The 24,510-nt window shown below is 42.9% G+C and overlaps 1 protein-coding gene across 1 annotated transcript; it reads left to right on the forward strand.

Moving 5' to 3' along the window:
* The first annotated feature begins 208 nt into the window (after nt 1-208).
* SELENOF (selenoprotein F) lies at nt 209-23,301 on the forward strand. The gene is made up of 5 exons (XM_075833264.1): nt 209-372; nt 5,567-5,734; nt 16,632-16,695; nt 20,704-20,753; nt 22,250-23,301. Exons 1-5 carry the CDS (start codon nt 253-255, stop codon nt 22,379-22,381), a joined length of 534 nt encoding a protein of 177 aa, XP_075689379.1. The 5' UTR covers nt 209-252; the 3' UTR covers nt 22,382-23,301.
* The last annotated feature ends 1,209 nt before the right edge of the window (nt 23,302-24,510 follow it).

Below are 24,510 nucleotides of genomic sequence, written 5' to 3' on the forward strand. Positions count from 1 at the left end.
GCGAAGGGCTGTCTTTGTAATTGCCTGATCGATAAATAACAGCGTTAAATGGGCAAAAAAATGTTTATTTCTAAAACCTGACGTACAGGATAAACTTGAATTCTCCTTATTAGATAACTTTTTAAATTCATATGGAAAAATAAAAACGTGCGTAGTAATTAAGTCCAGTATGGTTGCCTTTATTGCCGTAGTTCAACCTTCCTATATCGATGTTTACAGAAAAAAACATCTTTGTTGATATGTTTTAGTTACATGAATATCACCCGCTTCTCAGGCAGTTATAAGGACATCTACAGGTCCTCCCAGTCAGTACCGGCTCGCAAGATGGTGGCGGAGAAGTTGCTCCTGTGGGTTGTCGCCGCTCTTCAGGCGGTAAGAGTGACCCGACTGGCTCTTCCCTTGGGTTTTTCCTCGTCCGTACATCCTAATGTTCTATTGTATATGTTTTTGTGCCCAGACGGTGCCAGGGTGATGTTATGTCAGTTTATGATACGGGTGACGTGGCTCAGAGCTGCTTCCTGTTGGCTCCGGGTTGTATCCTGCTCAGCAGGGTGTGTGAAGCTAGTCTTTCTTATCTATTTATGCTGTGCAGTTGGATGTTTTATATTCTCTCTTGTTAACGGCTGTAGATGCGGGCTGCAGTGCACGGACAGGAAAGATACAACGATCTCTGCCGTCATCTCACATGGCTCCATTTCTGAGCATTCCCCCAGACCTCTCTACATAAATGTAACTGATCTCAACTATTATAAGTTGATTTATATAATAATGGTCTTTTAATATAAACTACTATTTCTATAGATGAAAATAGGCACTAAAGTGTCTGTCAACGTGTAAAATAATAATAAATAAAAAAACAGCTGCAGATGTGATTAAGCAAAAAAAAAAAAAAAAGTCGGTAGTCCCCTCTTCTTTTCCCCCAGCGCTGATGCTCCTGGTATTTGTGACCACTGCAGCCAATTAGAGGTCACGTGTCGTACATCGGGTAGCACCGATCGGTGATGGGATCCATAATGCTAGGAGTAAAACGCTTCACCGCTGAGCCCTCTGATTGGCTGCAGCAGTCACATGTTGGCCGCTTGTAAACCAAGACAGGGAGGACTGCTGGAGCCTCCGCGCTGGATCGCCAGGGAAAAGAAGAGGCAAGTATCAATTATTTTTTTCGTTTATTACATCTGTTGTTTTTATAAATGTTCACAAGTTGGATAACCCGTTTTGAAAGGGGTTTTCTGCTTTGGACAATCCAAATGTTAGAAGGGTGCCTCGACCATAAGATGTTCGCAAAGTGTCACGTCACCATGCTGGGACCCTGGCAATCAGCTGTAATCTGTGGGAAACCTGGTTGTGTGTTCAATTTCCCTTCAGCGCCACCACAGGCAAAATGAAGCATTACACAGTGTTTATTCGTTTTAATGGGTTGTCTGTGTAGCATAGAAGGGGTCCTCTAGAGCAGTGGTCTCCAACCACTGGGCCGCGAACCAATACCAGGCCGTGGATCATTTGGTACCGAGCCCCAGTGGCCGCAGGGAATTCTGGGCAAAAAAACGCACCAAAGTGTGGTGTGGTTTTTCGCCCCGGAATTTACGCTGCGGAAAACTGCAGCATTTAGCAGGCCGGCATCCTGGGATGATATTTCATCTCAGGGGACCGCTGCAGCCTGTGATTGGCTGCTGCGGGTGTCACATGGGTTGACACGTCATTCGGGCTGGCCTCCTGGGATGACGTTTCATCCCATGCGACCGCCGCTGCAACCTGTGATTGGCTGCAGCGGTCACATAGGATGTGAAACATCATCCCAGGAGGCCAGCCCGGATGACGTGTCAACCCATGTGACACCCGCAGCAGCCAATCACAGGCTGCATCGGTCCCCTGAGATAAAACATCATCCCAGGAGGCCGGCCTGGAGGAAGAAACACAGACTTCTGGGTAAGAATAAGTTGTTTTTTGCGGCAGAAGCGCTTCAATTCTGTCGCGATAAACGCAACAACTGCTATTTTTTGTGGATTTTATCTCCACGTTGAATTCAATGGGGAAAACCCGCAACACTTTTTTTATTTTACTTCCATTTAATTGCGGTCTGCAGGGTGTTTTGTAATGCGTGTGATGTCAACCACCCCCCACTGGTCAGTGGAAAAATTGTCTTGCATGAAAGTGGTCCTTGGTGCAAAAAGGCTTAGGGACCGCTGCTCTAGAGCGAAGGATGCTGTTTGTAACCACTCTCCTCTCTGGCCAGGAGATGAGGGTCCAGAATAGAGGGATACCCCCCCCCCCCCTCTATTATCACATCCTCCTTTACGCTATTAGGTAATTCTGAGTTTTCTTAGCTAGACAAACCCTTTGCTGATACCTCAGGTGTAGTGTTATTCCTCATGTACACACGTGGCAGCTTATTCTGAAAAGTCAGGTATGCTGTAAGTGTTATGGATGTGGCCACATTGTCCACTCTGCCAAAAAGTGGGACTCTCAAATTGCATAGATGAGTCATTTTTCATAATTCACAATTTGGACTTCGATACCGATACTTTGTGTAGTATTGCGATTCGATACTTTGCCAACAAAAAAAGTTCTTCCGTTTTCTGATGTAAGGCACGAGATGTAATGAATTTTGAACCTCCATGTGCCACACATTAATAGTAATTAACCCCATCATGTAATGTGTGAGGTACATGATGGGGTTAATGTGTTCAAAATTCATAACACCATGTGCCTCCGCATTTAATAAGTGAAAGAAAGCAGTTTTTATTTACTTTTTTTTTTTTTTTTACAGAATACACATCATAAATCTATACATTTGTTATTACGCTTGCGACTATACTGAATATTTTTAAATCTTATGTATTGAGACTTATTTTAATGTTTATTGTAAAAAAGAAAAAAAATATTTTTTTTCTTAAATTTAAGATTAATTAAAACTTTAATGTACTGGCATATACCGATCGTACACAGGCAGTTGTTAGTATATGTCCTAAGTATGCCCCAATAACAGGAAATAAGGTCAGACAGCCCTGGGGTCCTGCAATGGACCCGTAGCTGTCTGCCCATATATGGTATGTCCCTCGATTGTGTCACAGGCATTCCCTGTAACATGATCAAAGGGATTTTCCCCTTGAATGCTGTGGTCAGCTTTGATGGCGGCATTCAAGGGAATAGCGGCGGAGATGAGGTTTCTTTGATATCTGCCGTTAGAGAGGGGCCGCTACTGTGTAACACAGCCAATGCCCAGCTCCTGAACGCACGTGCACACTTGTTGTGCCTGTGTGGTCAGCATGATGTGATGCGGCTGGCATTCTACTAACGAGAGGCGGGCACTGAAGACAGAACATGGGGGTGTTTTGCAGTGCGCCCGCCATGTTCCATGTCTTCAGGGCCGGTGCCGCCGCTCATTAGTGCTGCGCCAGCCATATCCCATCCTGCTGCGGACTAAATTCATGTGTTACAATACTAAGCTGTGCGAATTTTCAATCGTGATAAAAGTAGATCCGTCATAGGAGCAGAACAATGAAAACACCAGAAGCCCGGGATCTGTTTCATGACGGATAGCAATGGCGCCCAACACATCTCATTGTTTTTAATGGGCATTGACGGTTTTCTGTCATGGTGTCTGTTGCTTTAACGGACAAAATAGCACAGCAGACAGAATCAGAACTCTCCTATTCTAGCACTGACGCTCCTGCAGTTCTCTGTCTTTGTTCACAAGCGATCAACATGTACCTCTATTTTGTCATTAACCCCTCAAAGCAGCGGTAAATCCTAGTGCAAGGGTAGAAGTATGGGGTGCGCTCACGCGGCCCCCTCCGACAGCTCAATTTCCCCCCCCCCCCCCCCTGCAACGAGATCGGGGGGTGATGATGGTTGGTTGTTATGGCAGCCCAGGGGCCTAATCAAGGCCCCCAGGACTACCTTCACTCTGCCTCTGCTAAGCCCTGTGCCTGTAAAAATGACGATACACTGCAATAAATGAGAATTGCCGTATATTGTAAACCGCCCAAATCGCAGTTTGTTTGGTCACCTTAGTGCCAAAAAAAAAATTAATAAAAAGTCATATGTACCAATAAAAACGACAGCTCGTCCCGCAAAAAAAATAAGCCCTCACACGCTCAATGCATGGAACGATAAAACGGTTATGGCTCTCAGAATGTGGTGAAACGAAACAATATATTTTTTTTTTTTTTAGTAAAGTTTTTAAAGTTGTAAAATATAAAAAAAAAACTATAAATTTGAAATTACCGTAATCTTATTAAGCCACAGAATAAAGATAACTTGTTGTTTTTTACCACACAGTGAAAGACGTAAAAATGGAACCAAAAAAATAATGGAGGAATCTGTATTTTCCAATTTCAGCACGCAAATCATTTATTCCCAGTACATTATATGGCACTTTAAATGCTACCAATAGAAACTACAACTCTTCCCGCAAAATATAAGCCCTCACATCACTCTATTGACGGAAAAATAAAAACGTTATGGCTCTTGGAAGGCGGGAGTTGACAAACTGAAAAATCAAAAAATGGCTCAGTCCCGAAGGGGTTATCCCACAATTCAGTTTGTAATAAAGTTACCAGAACATGCATTAACATTTTTTATATTGACACCCAAGTTTAAAAAAAAACAAAACTTCTGCTGTGCTGAGTTATCAGCGGCCTATTTGCTTCTCCGGGAAGTTGGTAATGTCACGGCTAATGCCCGTCTTCTCCTCTAACTAGCGGAGGAGCAATCCCTGATAATTGGATAGCGTGTTCACCAGCAGGGATCCCTCCTCCGCTTCTGAGGACACTTCGATAAAGGATATACAGTGCATGCCTGTCCACCGGGGAAGAGAACATAAGGTGGACATGCTGAAAGAGGTTCAGCAGCAACAGTAGGCGGCACTATAGGAAGAAAGTAAGTTGAATTACTCTGTGCAGCAAAAGAAAAAATAATAGGGCGTCAATAGAAAAAATGTTAATGCATCTTTTGAAAACCCAATTACAAATTGATTTGTGGAATAACACATTTAATTTGTTTTTCTATTTATTTATTTTTTTTTGTTACCTTACAAGTCGGAAATTTCTAAGCACCCTACCAGCTTTCCATTAAAGGGGTATCCCCACCTTAGACATTTATGGCATAGCCATGAGATATGCCATAAATGTCTGATCGATGCAGGTCCTAGATCTGGGAGCCGGACCGATCTCCAGAACCGAGGTCACCGGCCACATTCAGGTGGAAAACGAATGGACAAGTGCATGTGCGCCGCTATCTGAATTGATTCTTATGAGGGTTACGGAAACAGCCGAGTACTTGCTGTGCGCTGACATCTTTACATTCATTCTATGCCTGGAATCGGCGTTCTGGAAATAGTTGTGGGTCCCAGAGCTAAGAACCACACCTATCAGACATTTATGGCATATCCCATAAACTTCTAGAGTGGGAATAACCCTTTAATTCGTGAAATGTTTGCACTCCTGTATTCGGGCATGTCTCAGTCGTATTCTGGAATATGTAAGTCCATATTGGCATCTCCAGTCTGCATTATTTTGTTTGAGGGTTTTTTATTCCCATGTCTGGCTTTTCTCTGCTCTTTCAGTTATCCACATACGGAGGTGAGCTGTCCTCGGATGCGTGCAGAGATGTTGGCTTCTCCAGTAACTTATTGTGCAGCTCATGTGACCTACTTGGGCCGTTTGGGCTGAATGGGATTGAGCCCTTCTGTAGACAGTGTTGCCAGGAGGAGGTACATTTGGAATCAAGAAAAGTAAGTTTTAAATCTACTCCATTTAAACAGTATTTCTACCTCAAATGTGTTCTGCAGGGATGCAATTGGCTCCGCCTTCTTTTTAGACTTTCTGGGAGGGAATGCCCTTTAAAGGGTAACTTCTCGGTCAACAAACTTCCGACATGTCTTAGTGACATGTCAGAAGTTTTGGTTGGTGGAGGTCTGAGCACGGAGACCCCCACCAATCGCTAGAACGAAGCATCGGAAGCTCTCGTGTGAGCGCTGAGCCGCTTCGTTTCTCTTCGGCTTTTTCCAGAAATCGATGTAGCGGTGTACAGACTCTATACAAAGTCTGTGAGCCCGTACTCTGCTACATCGGCTTTCCGGAAAAAGCCGAACAGAAACAAAGCGGCTCAGCGCTCACACGAGTGCGTCTGCTGCCTCGTTTTAGCGATTGGTGGGGTCTTCGTGCTCAGACTCCCACCAATCAAAACTTCTGACATGTCACTATGACTTGTCAGAAGTTTGTTGAATGTTTAGTTACCCTTTAAAAATAAATTCTTCTCAGAAATTCTTTGTCAATAAAATGAGTTAAAAGCAGACGGAAACATTAGATTTCTTAAGCCAATAACCCAACACTGTTAAAAAGGTAATCCAGGGACCAAAAATTGTTTGGGATTTTTATGTGAAAAAAAGGCCACTTACTAATGTACTCTCTATTTTTAATTCTGTACTGAATCATGCAGTTCAAACTAGGGATGTCACGATACCAGAATTTGGACTTCGATACCGATACTTCGTTTAGTATTGCAATTTCGATACTTTGCCAACAGTAATAAAAAAAAAAGTTCATTTTCTGATGTGAGGCGCGTGGTGTGATGTGCCTCACATTAATAGTAATTAACCCCATCATGTTTCTCAGTCATAATGGGTTAATGTGTGAGGTACATGGAGGCTAAATTCATCACACCTCGTGCCCCACATTGAGAAGTGATAGAAAGCAGTTTTTTTTTTTTACAGCGTCCACATCATAAATGATGCAAAAACATTGTTGCGCAGGTTATTACGGCCGCGCCAATACCGAATATGTATATTTTATCTATTGAGACTTATTTTAATGTTTATTGTAAAAAAGATGTATGTGTATTGTTTTTTTAATTTAACATTACATTGTTTTTACTTTTTATTTTTTAAACTTTAATGTACTTGCATAGATCTATATTACAGTACATTAGTCTGTGTACTGATAGTACACAGGCAGTTGTTAGGACATACCTAAGTATGCCCTAACAACAGGAAATATGGTAGGACAGCCCTGGGTTCCCTCAATGGACCCTGGGCTGTCTGCCCATATAGGGTATGTCCCTCAATCACGTCATCGCGCCTTCTCATTTTCCCCTGAATGCTGTAGTCCGCTGTGATCGCAGCATTCACGGGAATAACGGCGGCGATGAGAGGTTTCTCTGATCTCTGCCAGCGGGGCTCCGGCTGTGTAATACAGTCATTGCCCCGCTCCTTACAGGAAGTGCGTGCGCGGTCAGCATGAGGAGATGCGGCCGGCGCTGCACTAATGAGCAGCGGTTCAGGCACTGAAGACAGAACATGGGGGTGTTTTGTAGTGCGCCAGCCATGTTCTATTTTCAGTGCCGCCGCTCATTAGGGCAGCGCCGGACGCATCGCATCATGCTGACCGCGCGCACTTGTTATCAGGACTCAGGAGCGCGGCAATGACTGTATTACACAGCCGCGGCCCCGCTCTCATACATTCATGTGTTACAATACTGAGCTGTGCGGCCGCACAGCTAAGTATCGAAATACATGAAATAGCGGTATCGAACCGTTTGGGGAGGCAGAGTATCGAAACCGTATCAAAGTTTCGATGCGTCGTGCATCCCTAGTTCAAACACGGTGAAGTCCTGTCGTTTTCCTAATATTGATGATGACAACCTCGTGGGTGAGGTCTTGCTTCCTGTGCCGTTCGAGTCGGCGTATTATCAAGCACGTGACCACAAGGGGCTGGCTCACTGCCTATCGCTAGAGTCCCCGAGCAGAGCATCAGCTAGCGCTCTGCCTGGGGACTCCAGCGCTGCTCGCGACGTCTCTGTCCATACAGTATACACATACATTTTTAGGTGCAGTGTTTACATTTTGATGCGGAAATAGGTGTTTTTATGCTGCTTATTTTGGTCCGTTTTATTTCAAAATTAGTTCGATACAATTAGAAATCAGAAATGCGAGATAAATAGACAGGCTGCGGATTTTAAAATACGTACCGCAGGTGAATTTACCCGCCGACAAAAAAGCTTAAATTGTAGATTTTTTTTTTTTTTTTTTTTTAAACCTCATTTACTTTGCTGGTACTGTATTACGCTGCGGATTTGCCGCACGAAAATATGCGCGGAAAATCCACACTCACAATACGCAATGTGTGCATTTGGGCTAAATGTCTCAAGCTGTAACGGACACGAGTTCTCGAAGATCTCCATTGTAATCGCTGTCCAAGTTACTGAACGCTTTATTACTTTATAATAAGGAAACGTTTTCTCTTCAATAGTTTTCTTAAAGTTTGCAAAGTAAAGAACCATTACAATCTAAACAATTTTTGTTTCATTCTCAGAACTACAGCAATAAACGAGCAAGTATATCACAATATATAGAACATAATTTCGGAAAGAAGCAATAGAAATATTGTAAATGCACTATATATATATACACACACACACAGGGGGGGGGGGGTATGGTAGGAGGCAGAAAGCCTAGGGAGAGGTGGTGGTATCGGAGGTTTTCACTGTTCTGTAGTCTAATATGTAAGGAGATGTGGAGAGGTGTGATGGATCCAGGGACAGAACCTTTTCTTGCATTTCGCATTGTTATAACGCAAAATGCTGGTAAGTTTTTCATTGCTGAACACGGTATCCATGTGCAATTTAACATCTCTAAAGGCGACTGTTTGTTTTTTCCAAGAAAGGGCTATTAGTCGTTTTGGCAACTGATAAAGATATAGAGGAGTACAAGTTTTTATTGTAACAGTTGTTCACATTTGGCAATAGTGCGGTGGTGGTTTTTTTTTTGGTACCAAAAAAGGCTGCACAAATCTCAGACCGTTGTATAAAAAGGTTACGTTTTTGTTAGTTGATGACTCTGGAGAAAATGTTCTCAAAAATAAAACCACCCCCCATGGCACGCTACATTTTAATTGAAACCCCACCGTACCCAAACGCCACAAACCAAAACGCTATGGAACAGTTTTATTAATAGTGTCATAAGGTTAGTCAGATAAAACTAGACTAGACAGGAATCTTTGCCAAATCTATCATGCAGAACGTGCCATTGTGATAAACAGCGCAACTTGCTATACATCTTAGACGCGCTTACTTACGCCGGGTCATGACCATGTAATTTTACACCAATATTTCGCGCCCAAAAAGTTACACACCTGTATTAAGTTTGGCACAACTTCTATTAGTGACGCCTCTTTTTAAAGACCTACTTCAAAACTGACATTTGTCCCTCTTCCACCAACGAAGAGCGGATCTGGCAGATTTTATATAGAGCTGATCACTTGGTGAACTTGTCTTTACTTGCTAATTCAAAGAATAAAACGTTTAAGTTAAAAAAAATATTAGGAGTCCATGTTTTCTGCTTCTGATACATTCTGCTACCCGGGTATAACACACAGAACGATGATTTGGAGGTGAACGTAACTGTGCGTGAAATTGTAGCAGCTCGAGCCATTGTCTGCATTTTAATACTGAATTTAGCAGTGTTTTAGAAGCGCAGACTTTTTGTGTAAGCGCTAATGTTGTACTGGTCATACCGAGGTAATTCACACCTCCCAGATGCTCGTGCTGTATAATAATGACCATTTGCCTGGCAATTTGCTTCTATTCTATTTTATAGTCCATAACGGTGGTGGATTGTGTGTGTGTGTGTGTGTGTGTGTGTGTGTGTACTGGAGCTGAACGCCATTGCCTTCTTTGCAGGTTTTGTATCACATGGGAGATCAGTGGGTGTATTACTATCTCGCAATAAATTGTTCAGATGATTCTTGACCCTTCTAGGACTGATTGATCACTGCGACCCCTTTACTTTTTTTTTTTTTTTTACCTGCACATCAGCGCCCTGCCACCTACCTGCTACACTCCAGTAGATTGAGTGGGCTGCAGTTCTTTGCACAGCCGTGTGATCGGGAGCTCGGCTGCAGGGAAAACCAAAAAGGGGATGCAGCGCTGCACCCCATTCATTCTTGGGAACGATGGGAGTCCCAGAGGTGATACACCCGCTGATCAGAAAGTAATGGCATATCTTGGCGTTCTGCCGTCCCTTGATCAGATGGGAATAACCCTATACAGTAAAGCTAGACTGTACTTGGTAACACTGCAATTCCCTAATATAATTTTATTGTTGATGCTCTTTGATATGTTCCTGCAGACACCATGGGAATACACCAAAGCCTGCAGCTTCATAAGGGTCTAATTTGACAAGTAAATGGACTTCCCGTTGTATTCCTAATATACAGTCAAATTCCTTTAATCCTGCATTAATGCGATGATGTCGCATTGTCAGAGGGTCATAGAACTGTATCTGTATAGTCACTCACTTGTAGGAGGACATTCTTAAGCATAATATAAAATGATATAGTGATTGCCCAGTCTTCTGATGTATAGTCATTATGTGGGGTAAAAAAAAGAAGTGCTCATTTTTTCCCGTGGTTTCACTTCCGGCTACAAAATGGAGACGGTAGGGAGACGCTGCTGAGTGAGCCAGCCCACTCCATTTACCTAGACTATACTGACATCTATTACAGACGACAGCACGGTCTTCGACTACTGCTACCCTGATAGTGCCTCTGCGGGGGGGGGGGGGGTTTGAACGTCATGGCAATTTAACCGCGTATAACAGGGAAAAGACTATATATAATTATTTAGGCCATGCGCACAACTGTAAGTGTTTTTACTAACCACAAATACAGATTTGAAGATATTGATGCACATCTGTAGCCCTCCTCAATTGCGGAAACGCTCATATACTTCTATGGGCGAGTCCGTTCCGCAATTGTGGACAAGAATAGGACTTTGCGGATTATTTCTACAGCCCAGACACACATCTGTTGATATACGGAAGGGTCTGTGGCCTATAGTAATGAACGGGTCTGCAATTTTGTCTGTAATTATTGATGAAAACTATGATCGTGTGCATGAGGCCGAAGTCCTGATGTCATATTCAAAGTGACTGAGACACCGGATAGTCTCATCACTGAATCTGTTACTATAACTTTTTTTTTTTTTTTTTCTCTTTGCTCGGTCTGTTTCGGTTTATGGGGAAAAAAGTGCTGGATTAGCAGAGTTTTTAGGATTATCGGATGCCAGATTAAAGAAAAGTCACTACATTTATATGTGCCAGTGGAAAAAATAAAACCATGAAAAAGCTAAAACATGTTCTAGGTACACTGGACTTCTATCCCTACTGTAAAATAAAAATGCTGCAAACCTCACACTCTTCTGGATTTAGCAGCAGAAGGATTTCTGGTACCCCTACTTTTTCTTTTAATCATCTATATAGTATGAAAAGTATGTGGGTCGATTGGCGCAATGTTCAGAATCGCGACTAAATTGCGTTTTTTGTTTCTTTTTTATAACCACCAACCCCCTCTTTGCCTTCTATTTTAGGGCTTGTGTTTTGGGTTTTTTCTGTTTGTATTTTTTGTGTGTAGACCGTGGCGTAACTACCGCGGTAGCAGCTGCTACGGGGCCCGCGGCTTGAGGGGGCCCGTGCCGCCAGCCGACACGCCCTCCCCCATATTCTCAGTGGCACCGCTAGCAGCCGTTATGGCTGTTGCAGTGGTAGCGCCGCTACTATGGGGGCCCGCGCCGCTGAGCCTCCAACAAGTATGGGCCGGGCGACACAGGCCCTCTCATGCCTGTGGGGGGGGGGGGGGCCCCGGTGCTAGTGACAGCCAAATACATGCATTCGCGTTGAATGACCAGGCATGTCCGACCATTCATCGCCTTAAAATGACGCTGATTGGCTAGTGTCGCGATGACGTCATCGTGCCGCTTCCATGCTTGAAATGCGCTGATTGACAGGGCAAGTCATTCTGCCCCGCCAATCAGCGTCATTGGATGACGCTCGTTCAGCTCCTGCAGACACGCTTAGAAGAGAGCATGTCTGCATTGCCAGCGAACAGCGTGGGAACTATATGTGGGACACTATATACAGGGGTGGGTTACCTGTGGGGCACTAGCAACAGGGTGGCGATGTGTAGGGCACTGTCTACAGAGGTGGGCTATAAGTGGAGCACTATCTACAGAGGCTCTATGGGGGTCACTATCTACAGGGGGCTATGGGGGCACTATCTACAGGGGGCACTGTGTGTGTGTGTGTGTGTGGCAGTGTATGGTACTATTATAATCAGGGACACAGGGTATGGTGCTATTATAGTAAGAGGTGTTGAGAATTTTAACTTTGTTTATAGGTGCAGAAATGTTTTAAAAGTGAGAAGCTGAAGACATGTGAGCGGAAAACTGCAGAAATAGGTCATGGCCGGTAGAAATCCATCCTAGATGTCTGGACCGGAGGGAGAAGAAAAGAACTAAAATATGAGACGTCACCGGTGAGTCACTTAATGTAAATGTTTATTCTGCCTCTAATCAGCACTGTAGTCACTGTATGATCTGCAGCGAGGTGATTGATATGATTATTTTTTTTGTGAAACCGCATCTCCCAGCATATCCTCACCATTGTTCGGGCCATGCTGGGAGCTGTAGTTTTACGCCATACAAACGTATGCGGCAGGGGTTGCACTAAATTGAGCTCGTGTGTGTGTGTGTGTGTGTGTGTGCGTGTGTGTGTGTGTGTGTATATATATGTACTGATCTTGGTTCTGATGCTGTATATACGTATGATATTGGTTTTGGTGCTGTGTGTATATATGTACTGAGGTTGGTTCTGGTGCAGTATATATGTATGGGCTTGGTTCTAGTGCTGTATTTTTGTACTGATCTTGGTTGTGGTACTGTATGTACTGGGCTTGGGTATATATACACAAGGGGGAGCTGTGTGGCACGATTTAAAAGGGGGAGGGCTGTGGCGCAATCTACAGGGGTCTGTGTGTGGCACTTTCTACTAAGGTGGAGGCTGTGTGGCACTATATACAAGGGCGGAGGGCTGTGTGGCGCTATCTACAGTGGGGGCTTTATGGCAAAATCTACAGGGGGGCTGTATGGCACTATCTACAAGGGGGAGGTGGGGGCGCTATCTCTACAAATGGGGTGTGACATTCCATAGGCGGGGCTATATAGCACTGTCTACAGGGGGGCTGTATGGCACATTTGTACAGGGGGCACGATTTATAAGGGGGGCTGCTTGTGGCACCCGGGGGGGCCCCCCCGGTCAAGAGTTTGCTATGTGCCCAGTCTTTCCTGGTTACGCCCTGTGTGTAGAGACCGCATCCACTCAAAGCAAAATTGTGCTGTGCTGAGAATTTATCAGAGAGGGTTTATTTTGCAGACCCCCATTTTACATGAACTTGATTGAATTGCATTGCAGCTTTATATTGCAGAGCGCAGCTGGTGGCTTCATGAATATCCTCCTTTCTTGTTAGGACACAAGTACACTTGATTATGTCTACAGATCAGATCCCATGTGCAGAATATGGGATTCTTCTGGATCTCGGTGCACTAGCCGCATCTTGAATCACATTTAAACAAAGATGGCTTGTTGTAATTCGACCCTTTAACCCCGGCTGCTGTCATGTGTAATGCATCCGCTTTAGGTCACGGAAGTTTACCACGTTCCTTATGTTCCAGCTTTTTTTGTAAAGTATTTATCTTCTATCATGTTGCCCTTTCATCCGTTCTTGATGGTTTTGGGGAACTGAATTGTCGTGCCTGGAGTTGAGATATACAAGGTGCATAGGGCTATAGCTCAACAGCTTGAGTGTCATCTCCTCTGTGCAATATTACAATGTAGGATTGAAGAAATCCACTTAACTAAGATACCAAGCAAATATCTATGGCTGGAGATAATCCTTTAAGCTACACTTTACATCTGTGTTGTGTGTAATGGCTTAAAAGGGTTTTCCCATCAGAGACATTTGACCTATCTCTAGAACGTGGCCCCATAAACCTCTGTTGTGGCAGAAGCAGGTGAGCTCCGACCATGACTTGGCGAACTACGCGGTTCCTGAGCTACGTTGTTACTGTAATTCATGGTCGGAAATCACATGCTTCTTCCACAACACAGAGCAGTAGAACAGGGTTTAGGGTGCTTCGTTCTAGATGTGGGTCCCACCTCCGGGACCTGCACCTGACCTTTATGACGTATCATGTGGGTATGCTATAAATGCCTCTGAAGGGGAAAACCCCTTTAAAGACAACCTGTCCACTCTTCTGACATGTCTGTTTGAGTAAGGAATTGTATTCCCCATGTAATAACCATTCTGGAACGTCTTTTCTTAGAACTCTGTTGTGCAAATACTCTGTCATTCCTCCTAGAAATTGAATAAATAAATTGATAACTGGGTGTTACCAGTCTGGGGTGTGTCCATACACAGACTGACACTGTCCAATGAGTGCTGAGAGTTGGTATTGACACGCCCATTGACAAGGGGCCGCTGTGGATATAGTGTTTTTAGACTTTGCAAAGGCATTTGACACTGTCCCCCATAGACGTCTAATGGGTAAATTAAGGACTACAGGTTTAGAAAGTATAGTTTGTAATTGGATTGAGAATTGGCTCAAGGACCGTATCCAGAGAGTTGTGGTCAATGATTTGTACTCTGAATGGTCCCCGGTAATAAGTGGTGTACCCCAGGGTTCAGTGCAGGGACCACTATTATTCAACTTCTTTATTAATGATCTAGAGGATGGGATAAATAGCACTATTTCTATTTTTGCAGATGACTCCAAACTTTGTAGTATAGTTCAGTCTATGGAAGATGTTCGTGAATTGCAAGCTGATTTGGACGCACTAAGTGTTTGGGCATCCAGTTGGCAAATGAAGTTTAATATAGATAAATGTAAAGTTATGCACCTCGGTACCAACAAACTGCATGTATCATATGTCCTAGGGGGAGCTACACTGGGGGAGTCACTTGTTGAGAAGGATCTGGGTGTACTTGTAAATCATAAACTAAATAACAGCATGCAGTGTCAATCAGCTGCTTCAAAGGCCAGCAGGATATTGTCGTGTATTAAGAGGCATAGACTAGCGGGACAGGGATGTAATATTACCACTTTACAAAGCATTAGTGTGGCCTCATCTAGAATATGCTTAACTTATATGAATGGCGCATACAAAAAAATATGGTGAAATCCTGTTCAATGTAAAACGCCCTAAAAAACACAGGGGGCACTCCCTCTGTCTGGAGGAAAAAAAGGTTCATCCTGCAGAGGCGACAAGCCTTCTTTACTGTGAATCTATGGAATAGTCACCGCAGGAGCCGTCATAGCAGGGACAGTAGATGGCTTTAAAAAAGGATTAGATAATTTCCTAGAACTACAAAATATAAGCTCCTATGTCAGTGTATACATTTTTTCCCTTCCCTTTTCCCATCCCTTGTGTCTTCTTTTCAACCGTACTATGTAAAAGCTCCGGAAGCCATGAACCGAGCCCTGACGAGATGTGAACGAAGCCTACTTTGTTATTCCTCCTAGAAATTTATTGATGGACAACAGAGGAATGGCGCAATGCAGAGTTCTAAGAAAATATTTTCTTTGAATAGTTATTTCATGGGGAATAAATGTGTGAAAAACGACCAGCATATTTCACGTATTCATAGATTTTAATGGGCGTGTCTGGTCCACAAAAACCAGAATGGGGCATGCAGCGAGTTTCTCTGAATGGACCCACGCTCTATGAAAAACCACTAATGTGAAGGGCCCCATTGAATTGCATGGGTCAGTGTGCTGTCCGTTGTTAAAACGTATGTGATGAGAAACATGCTTGTGTGAATAAGGCCTTGTCTTTACTAACTGTATGGCATCTGGTAAATCCAAGCAGACTTGTAGGAAAGATGAGGCTCCGGTCTTGAGAGCTTTAATCTCTGCATATCCATCCAACAAGGCTCTCGCCCCCACAGCTACAAACTAAGATCACACTTGATTAACATTTCCTGAAAAGTTATGCACTGAACAAGAAATAGATATACTTTAAATTCTTTGTCATAATATATTTTCTTGAGAGTTCACACGTTGCGTAAATACTGCGGTTTTTGCGCAATGTATTTTGTTGCGGAAAATCTGAGGCATAATACAGTAGCAGCAGAGAGGATGTGAACAAATCGCACCCACGCGCTGTGTAAATGATAAGCGCGCTCAAATTGACCGTAGCGTTTTTTGTTTTTTTTTTAATCCACAGCATGTCAATTGTATTTGCGTAATTGCTATTTTTTGTTGCGGGTTTCCCCATTGAATTCAATGGGGAGATAAAACCGGCAACAAATAGCAGATGTTGCAATTTTTGCGGCAGAAAAGCTGTGATTCCGCCTGCAAAAAATCGAAACTCTATGGGGGGGGGGGGGGGATCCTATACCCAGAATTCTGTGCTGCTTCATCCAGGTTGGCCTCGTGGGATGACTTTTCATCCCATGTGACCACTGCAGCCAATCATAAGCTGCAGGACGTCGGAGGGACGCATCACCGTGGTAAGTATAGCCGTTTTTAGTTTTCTTTCATTGGTGGACATTCTGGCCGAAAAACTGCATCCCAACTTGGTGCGGTTTTTCGACTGGAATTCCCTGCGGGCAACAGGGTGGATACGCGGTGTACCTGCCCTGTGTGAACTTATCCAAAAAGCTAACATTTATTGGATTATGGAAAAACCCTCATGGATATTCTTCATTGTTGCTGTTTTTGGCTCTAGTATTATTATTCTGGATGTAGAATTTTCAGTTTTACGTCTTCGGCTTTAACCTGGTCCGGCTTTGTCTCTGCAGATGTACGCGGGGGCCATTCTTGAGGTCTGTGGATGAAAACTGGGGAGGTTCCCTCAAGTCCAGGGTGAGTTTGTGATATTGTTTAGGCACTGGCTGTCTCTGCTTTGTTTGCGGCCAGACTTCTAACTCTCTCTAATATTGGCTAGTAAATATTTGCCTGGAAAGGTACATTAGGATTTAGTATCCTCCGACAGCCGCAGCGAAACTTAATATTTTACAAATCTGCCAATGCATAGCATGTCGGTAACTCACAGTTTGTCCGCCTGTTGCCTGGCAGCAGAAAATGATTGTGAAGCTGTAGCAGTATAAGGGCACGCGGCTTTCCTAATTTTTCTGAGTGAGCTCACCGCTGTTCCCACTATCACAAGCCTGTCACGTCTGCCACTACTGCCCGCACCCTCTCAGCCCATTATCAATTACCGGACCCATTATTTGCAGCATTGGAGAGATCTATTATTTGTTGATTTCCATATTGTAAATCTTAAGGACGTGTAATCTATTGCTGGAAAGACTTGGCACGGTGAAGTCTCTTATGACTATTGCATCTGCTGGCTCCCATTTGAATTATTTTTCCTGCTTTTCACATTAAGCAGAAGGGATGCCTCAGCTGTTCTTGTGTTTTTCGGATGATCACATTTAAGTCGTGTAGTTAAATCAATCACGTTCAAAGCAGTTCCACAATGAGAACCGATAACCACAAGTGAAATCTGCTGCACGTGTGGATCTTACAACAAAGGAGCACTGCTTTCTATGGAGGGAGATGCTGGCTGGTGCATTATGGGTAATGGGGGGGGGGATTCTTGTTGATTGCTGGTTTTCAGACATGTGGGTTTTGCGACCCAGCTATAAATAGACATAGTATAATTCCCCCAGGTCTATGCCATTATTTTTTATTTTTTTTAGGAACCTCGCACAGGTCCCCTGGGTATGCCATTGGAAGCAGCGTGAACTTTGGGTTCTTAACCCAATAAAATATACGCTATGGTATATACATTCTTTTCAGACGGTATCCATGTAGTACGTCTGTCTGTACAGTGTCGACGTGACCGTTTAAATCTTCAATATTTTGCGCAAGGTGTAGAGTGGGGTTTTTTCTTTTTTTTTCTTAGGGGAGACATTTGAGCATAAACTGCATTGAAGAATAAAAAAAAAATGCACTTTATACATCCAATACCGTTCATGGTGTTTCAGTGAGAAACGTTCCTAAAGCTGTTCCTTTTGAAGGGGCTGCAGAGATTAATGCTGGATCAATGGCTGTCTCGATGTCACGTGCCTTCAGCTCCCATTGGTGTTTTCTTTTTCTATAGCGATCCAAGTAGGGGTTGCAACGTTTAGACCCCAACCAATTCTACATTTATGGCATATCCTGTAATGATTGATACTATATTTTATGAGAACTCTTTTTGGGGGGAATTTTATTAACTGGCGTTTTATCCAACAGTTTTATTATAAAGAAAGTTGGAGTAGGATGTGACACGTTTATTAAAAGGCATTCGCCTCTTAATAAAAGGTATCGCATCTTTTGGACAGCTGTGCGCCTATCCATTCCCCAGGAGCGGTGAGGGTTAAATTGTCCAACAGGGGAGTAAGTCTGATAATGATTGGCCCCTCCTCTTTTGGGAAGCTGTGCCCCTTTTCACAAAAGGGGGGGCATTAAATGGCCAAAAGTTGCAAATTGCGACTTCTGGGCCCTTTTGCGAGGTTGATATATCTTCCCCCCCCCCCCCCCCCACCTCATTATTTCTACTTTGACTAATTCCCTACTTAGAAGTGGGGTCTGTCTAGTGCCTGGTAAGTAAAATTGAATGCTGAGTAATATATATTTTTTGCTATACTATCGTCTTCTAACGGTTAAACATTGACTTTCACCAGAACCCACATATAAATGGTTACTCTATCAATGCAGATTTAGTAGAAAGTGGCGTTTTGTTTGTGACTAGTGATCTTGCAGGCTTTATGATGGCCTCGTCCTCGTATAAAAGGTTTTGTAGCCTGACCCTATGATTCCGGTTGAAGTTTGTATAATCTTCTGGTTCTGATCTTGCACATGTCTGCTCATATGTATAAATGATATCCAGTATATATTTTAAAGGGAATGTGTTGTTAGCAAAACATGTTTTTTTTTGTTTTTTTTTTTAGTTAAACAATTAGTGTATAGGTGATTAAACATTCTTCTAATTATTTTTTTTTTTTTCACGAGTCATAAAATATTATAAATTGGATTCTAATTTATAATATTTCCATCTAGTGACCAGCAATGGAAGCCATTCCCAAAATTGCAGCATTGCATGTGGTAAAGCAACCACATTGCTTTATGCTGCAAAATTGGGTAAAAATCCCTCGCTCTAGTGAGCTCTCAGAATCCCCCCCCTCCTTTATCCTGGCTAGTGCCGGGAGAAACGAGGGGTTTGAACGGTCTAACCTCCTACACTGTGTGTCGCCATTTTTTGAGCTAACACACAGTGTAGAAGGTTTACATACACTAGTAAACACACACTGAAACACAAACATACATAGAAATCCCTTACCTGCTCCAGTCGCCGCCGCTCCCTCCGGTCCATCCGCTCCATCTGCTGCCGCTGCTCCATGTGCACAAGTCCGGAAGCCGCGATCGGAAGTAGTAATATTACTGTCCTGCCGCGACTTCCGGTCCACAGGAAAATGGCGCCGGACGGCGCGCATTTCAAATTGAACTGTGGGAGCGGCGCATGCGCCGTTCCCACACAGCGGCGTACATGATAGTGGATGGAACGGGCCCCGTTCGCAGTCCCTATGGGACTGGAGCTGCCGTATTCCATGTCTGTATGTGTCGTTAATCGACACATACAGAAATGGAAAAAAAAATGGCAGCCCCCATAGGGAAGAAAAAGTGTAAAAATAAGAAAAAGTAACACACAAATTAATCCTAACGTTTTTAATAAAGCACTAACATCTTTAACATATTAAAAAAAAAAATTGTGGTGACACTGTTCCTTTAAGTAACTCTGAGATCTGTGTAGTATAATAAGAATCTAACGTTTTCTGCTGCCAAAAATGTCTGTACAAATGTAATTTGTGACCCACGTCCCTATGTAAGAGGTAGGTAGATGGCAGCAACGGTGGCCATTTCAGTCCCATTATACTATGATACACAATCGGTTATGGACAAGTAAGATCCATAAGAGGGATCTGTCCGGTCTCTCATCTCTCCTATCTCAGGTCTGCATTGGATAGAGGGGGAGATGCTGAATATTTAGTATTTTACGATTTTGAGTCAGTATTTTAAGAGCAGTACTCCCAAGCTCTCTCTCTCTCTAACAGTATGTGGGGAGGGGGCGCAGGACTCACAAGCTCTCACAGTATGTGGGGAGGGGGCGCAGGACTCACAAGGTCTCTCACACTGTGGAAAAGAAGCCGGACAAGCTCGCTCTCTCCTAGTGTTCGGGGCAGGACTCGCACGCTCTCTCGTAGTGGGGGGGTGGAGCAGGACTCGCAAGATCTGTGTGAGTGGATGGGGGAAGAAGGACTCACAGGCTTTCTCTTTGAGTCCTTGCAGCATTTAAACCGCTTTTTTACATGAAAATACTGTATCTAACCATAGGAAACTATATATCCCAGAGCTCAGCGTCCCATCCCCCTCTTATATATATATATATATATATATACTGCCCTCATATAAGGTTGCATAGAAGACCCAACAAATCCTTTTTACCTGTTTCAGATCTTATGTGCCCCTAGTGGTGGAAGGGATTTCTACACATCAGACCGTAGACTGACACAATCTGTCACAGGAGATAAACCTTTCTTTTCCTTTGTGCAGAAATCCGTTTTTTCCATCCCACATTCCTGTTGCAATGTGAGCTCCGTATATATCAGCCCAACGTCTTACATCACTTGCGATGGGCATCAGTTTTATATATTAATACATTTAGACGCATGTGCTGCTTTGCCTCTAATTCTAGTCTAATTTAGTCTGCTCTTATTTTTGGCTCATTCATAATCCTTTAAAATCCACTGCATTCATTTCCTTTGTTTGTTTGTTTTGTTTTTTAAATCTTCTGTTTTCTTACTTTCTATGTTTCTATTTCTCCAGCTTTTGTCAGGAGTGACAAGCCTAAGCTTTTCAAGGGCCTGCAGATAAAGGTATGTTTTTGCATAGAAAGTTATTCAACTGCCTGAAAACCAACAAGAAATCTGAATTGTGCTTTTGTCTACTGTAAACCACATACTGTAAGGGAAAGATGTACAACATTGTACAGTTAAAACCTGCACTAAATGTTGAGTAACTTTAGAAAACACTGTTCTCATCTTGTGCTAATTTTAAGTCCACTTCTCCGTTCTTGTCTAAAGCTGAATTCTACTGGTTCCCTGTTACCTGCGTTATGGGCACTCAGGTGATTCACACAGAGACAAGCTGTCGGATCATGTCTGACAGAGGAGTGGAGCCAAAGTGCTCCTTGCCACCACTCAATTTTGAAAGCCGTAGCACATCTAGAAGTGCTCATACGCATTAGATGAACCCACCGATTTGCAGTGGAAGTGGCCAACGATCTAATGTGTATGAGGTCTCCCAACTCTCTCCTGATGGCAGATGTGGAGGAAAGAAGGATCGGGCATTAAGCGTGGACAGCGGAGGGCCTCTATGCAAGAACAGTAAATGGACCCCTTGCTCTGCATACAGCACTCCCATATGTCTCTCTAATAATCCACTACTAATTTTGAGATATGAAATTCATTAGCTCAGGCCCTAACCTCCTACTAGTAGACTCTAAGAAGCTGCTTTTAAGGTGGCATTGGGCCCCTTTATCTATTGGGTCATTGTATGGCTGAATAGGTTTCACCTATGGTATGTCCGCTCCGGTCATGCGTTTTGAATTTTAACTTTCTCAATCCTTTGTTCCAGCAGGATATAAGGAGCTGCCAGAGTTTTATTCCCCTCTCCCCATTTAAATAAATATGAATGTTTGGTCAAGCGTGCGTGTTTGTGGGCGTCCGGAGAAATCGCTGTTGGCCAAACAAGCCTTGTATCTAAAGTGTATGGGCACCTTTTAAAAACTGGTAAAAAAAACAGCAAAGTATTGGCAACGTTGCTGAACTTTATGTAGAATTAAACTTTGAATTGTAGTTGACAGGACAAGATCTGCATGAAATTTGTATGTTCTCACCTTTTGTGTGGGTGTCCTTCCTATCCTCCAAAAATATTGTTAAGTGGATTTCTATTAAATTGGCCCTAAGGATTGGAAATTCTAAGCTCTTCTGGAGTAAGTTGTCAATGTGCGGGCATTTTCTGTTCAGTCATGCGTGGACGTCACTGCTACAATAATGACTGCAAATACATTTAGCATTTAGTCTTAATTCTTTTTTTTTTTTTGGTGTAACTGATAATATTTGAGCTCGTTTCCCCAGTACCTGCTATGGGTGGGGCCTTTAATATTATTATTGGGGTGATTAATTCTAGCCTGGTTGTACATTGCAATAATACTTTCCATGAAACAATGTAGGAACTGTCTTATTTGACTACAAAGTTTTATATAAGAATAAGCACCTAAAGCAGAATGTCCGCTGTATGTTCCATTGCCTTATTGTTCCATCCTGAAATGTGTAAAATGTCCGTTTTGTTTTCTTTCCCCCATTTTCAGTATGTGCGTGGCTCTGATCCTATACTGAAGCTGCTGGATGACAAGGGGAACATCTCTGAAGAATTGAGCATCACCAAATGGAACACAGACAGCGTGGAAGAATTCCTAAGCGAAAAGCTTCACCGTTTATAACTTGTTGTACATGGAACAACCCTGCTCTCTTTTTAGTGCCACGGCCTTAGGCTGGGTGTCTTCCGTAACAATCGCTTTTCAGCCTTCTTTACTTTTTATATTCGAGGAAATGACTGTTATATTTATATGGACATCATCAAGTAGAAGTATGGGTTTAGTCTTGAAGTTTTGCTACATTCAATTTAGAATTTTGTTCGTTGCTCCGCACTTGCTCTTTAGCAACAGACCACAATCTGCCACTTTGTCTGTATTAACGGTTTGAATAGAAGAGTTTGTGGGGGAAAGTGAAGAGCAACTGACAGAATTGTAGATGTCGTGGAGCAAATCTTACACCAGTGACTGGTCTCATGAACATCCAGTCAGGCCGGATCTTGGTCCTATAACGGTTTACTACATAGATGACACAATTGTGTGCTTTACTGTACGTTACTGAAGTAATGTAGAAACTATTTGGGCATTTGTGTGGCATAGGTGGTTTAATGTGGATCTCCATAGAAACAATGTTAAGAACATTTCCATTGAATATATAACCCACAGTATAAAATGGGCACAGGTTACACTTCTTTCCAGGAGTTTATGTTGATATCACTTGGAGACTGGCACATGACTGTATGTATTCAAATGTCTTGTAGATTTCCAATGTTTTTGCTTCTTTATGCGAGGTTGTAAACGCATGGGCACCAAGTCTCTGCACTCTAAGTTCCGTGGCAAAATTCTGCAGATTTGAACAAATCTTCTCCTCATGCTGCATTGAGACAATCGCAGAAAAGACGTGCGGAAACTGAATTCTGGTGCGAATTCTCATTCTGCAGCGTGTCAATTTTTTTTTTTTTTTTTTTATTGCAAAATTTCAGCAGTATTTATTCTACGTGTGAAATTAAAGTGTAGCTAAACGTTTGACAAACTTCTGACATGTCATAGTGACATGTTAGAAGTTTGGATTGGTGGGGTCCGAGCACTGAGACCCCCACCAATCGCTAGAACGAAGCAGCTGAAGCGTTCGTGTGAGCGCTCAGCCGCTTCATGTCTGTTCGACCTTTTTCTGGAAATAAATGTATCGGTGTACGGACTCAATAGAAAGTCTATGAGCCTGTACTCCGATACATCGGCTTTCCGGAAAAAGCCAAACAGACACGAAGCGGCTGAGCGCTCACACGAGCCCTTCAGCTGCTTCGTTCTAGCGATTGGTGGGGGTCTCAGTGCTCGAACCCCCACCAATCCAAACTCCTGACATGTCACTATGACATGTCAGAGGTTTGTCAAACGTTTAGCTACACTTTAAAATTGGGACCACAAGTTTCAGGTTAATCTACTCCTGCTCTAGATGTTCATGAGCATAAAGTACTTGTACTGTATCAGTCCGAGCCATTGCTTCCTTAGACCTGTTGACCTTCACCTCCTTGATTTTAAAAGAAATCATTTTTCCAAGAATGAATGGCTTTAAGGGGTTTCATGAGATTGGCAAAACATGGCTGCTTTGCTCTAGAAACAGTGCCACTCTTGTCCATGGGCTGTATTGGGTATTGCTTCTCCGTTCCATTAACTTGAATTGGACTGCGCTGTAATACCACATGTGGCCCAAGGACAAAAGTGGTGCTCTTTCTGTAAGAAAGCAGCAATGTTTTCTAATGTCACACTACCCATTTGACCATGACCACTAAATATGCAGATTCCTCTTTGGTAAAGTACACACATCCAGTAAATACATTGTAACCACAAACCTGACCTGGCATTTCTAAACCCTGCCTGGGAGGCTGAATCATTCAGAATATAACAATGGCTTTTCTTTTTCTGTCTTTTTTTTTACTGACCTTTCCAATAATGACACGTGCAATGAATTAGGGCATTATATGGGTAGTGTGGTATTCATTAAATGGGGGATTAAATCACATTTAGTCGCATTCATGTGACTAAATAGAAAACGCTTATTATTTGTAATCTTTATAATTGGCACACATTAAAGCCTATATCTACTCTGATGGATGTCACCATGGCCTTCAGTACCCTTTATTTTATTTTTTATCGTATGCTTTTGTCTAACTTTTTTTTTTTTTATATTTTTTTTTTTTTTTTTGTAGCTTTTATTTCCAGCATCTTGCAGAAGGCATATGCTGAAAGGACATGTTGTT

This window comes from Rhinoderma darwinii, chromosome 7 (genome assembly GCF_050947455.1).
Source record: "Rhinoderma darwinii isolate aRhiDar2 chromosome 7, aRhiDar2.hap1, whole genome shotgun sequence".
In the NCBI taxonomy this organism is placed as follows: Eukaryota; Metazoa; Chordata; class Amphibia; order Anura; family Rhinodermatidae; genus Rhinoderma; species Rhinoderma darwinii.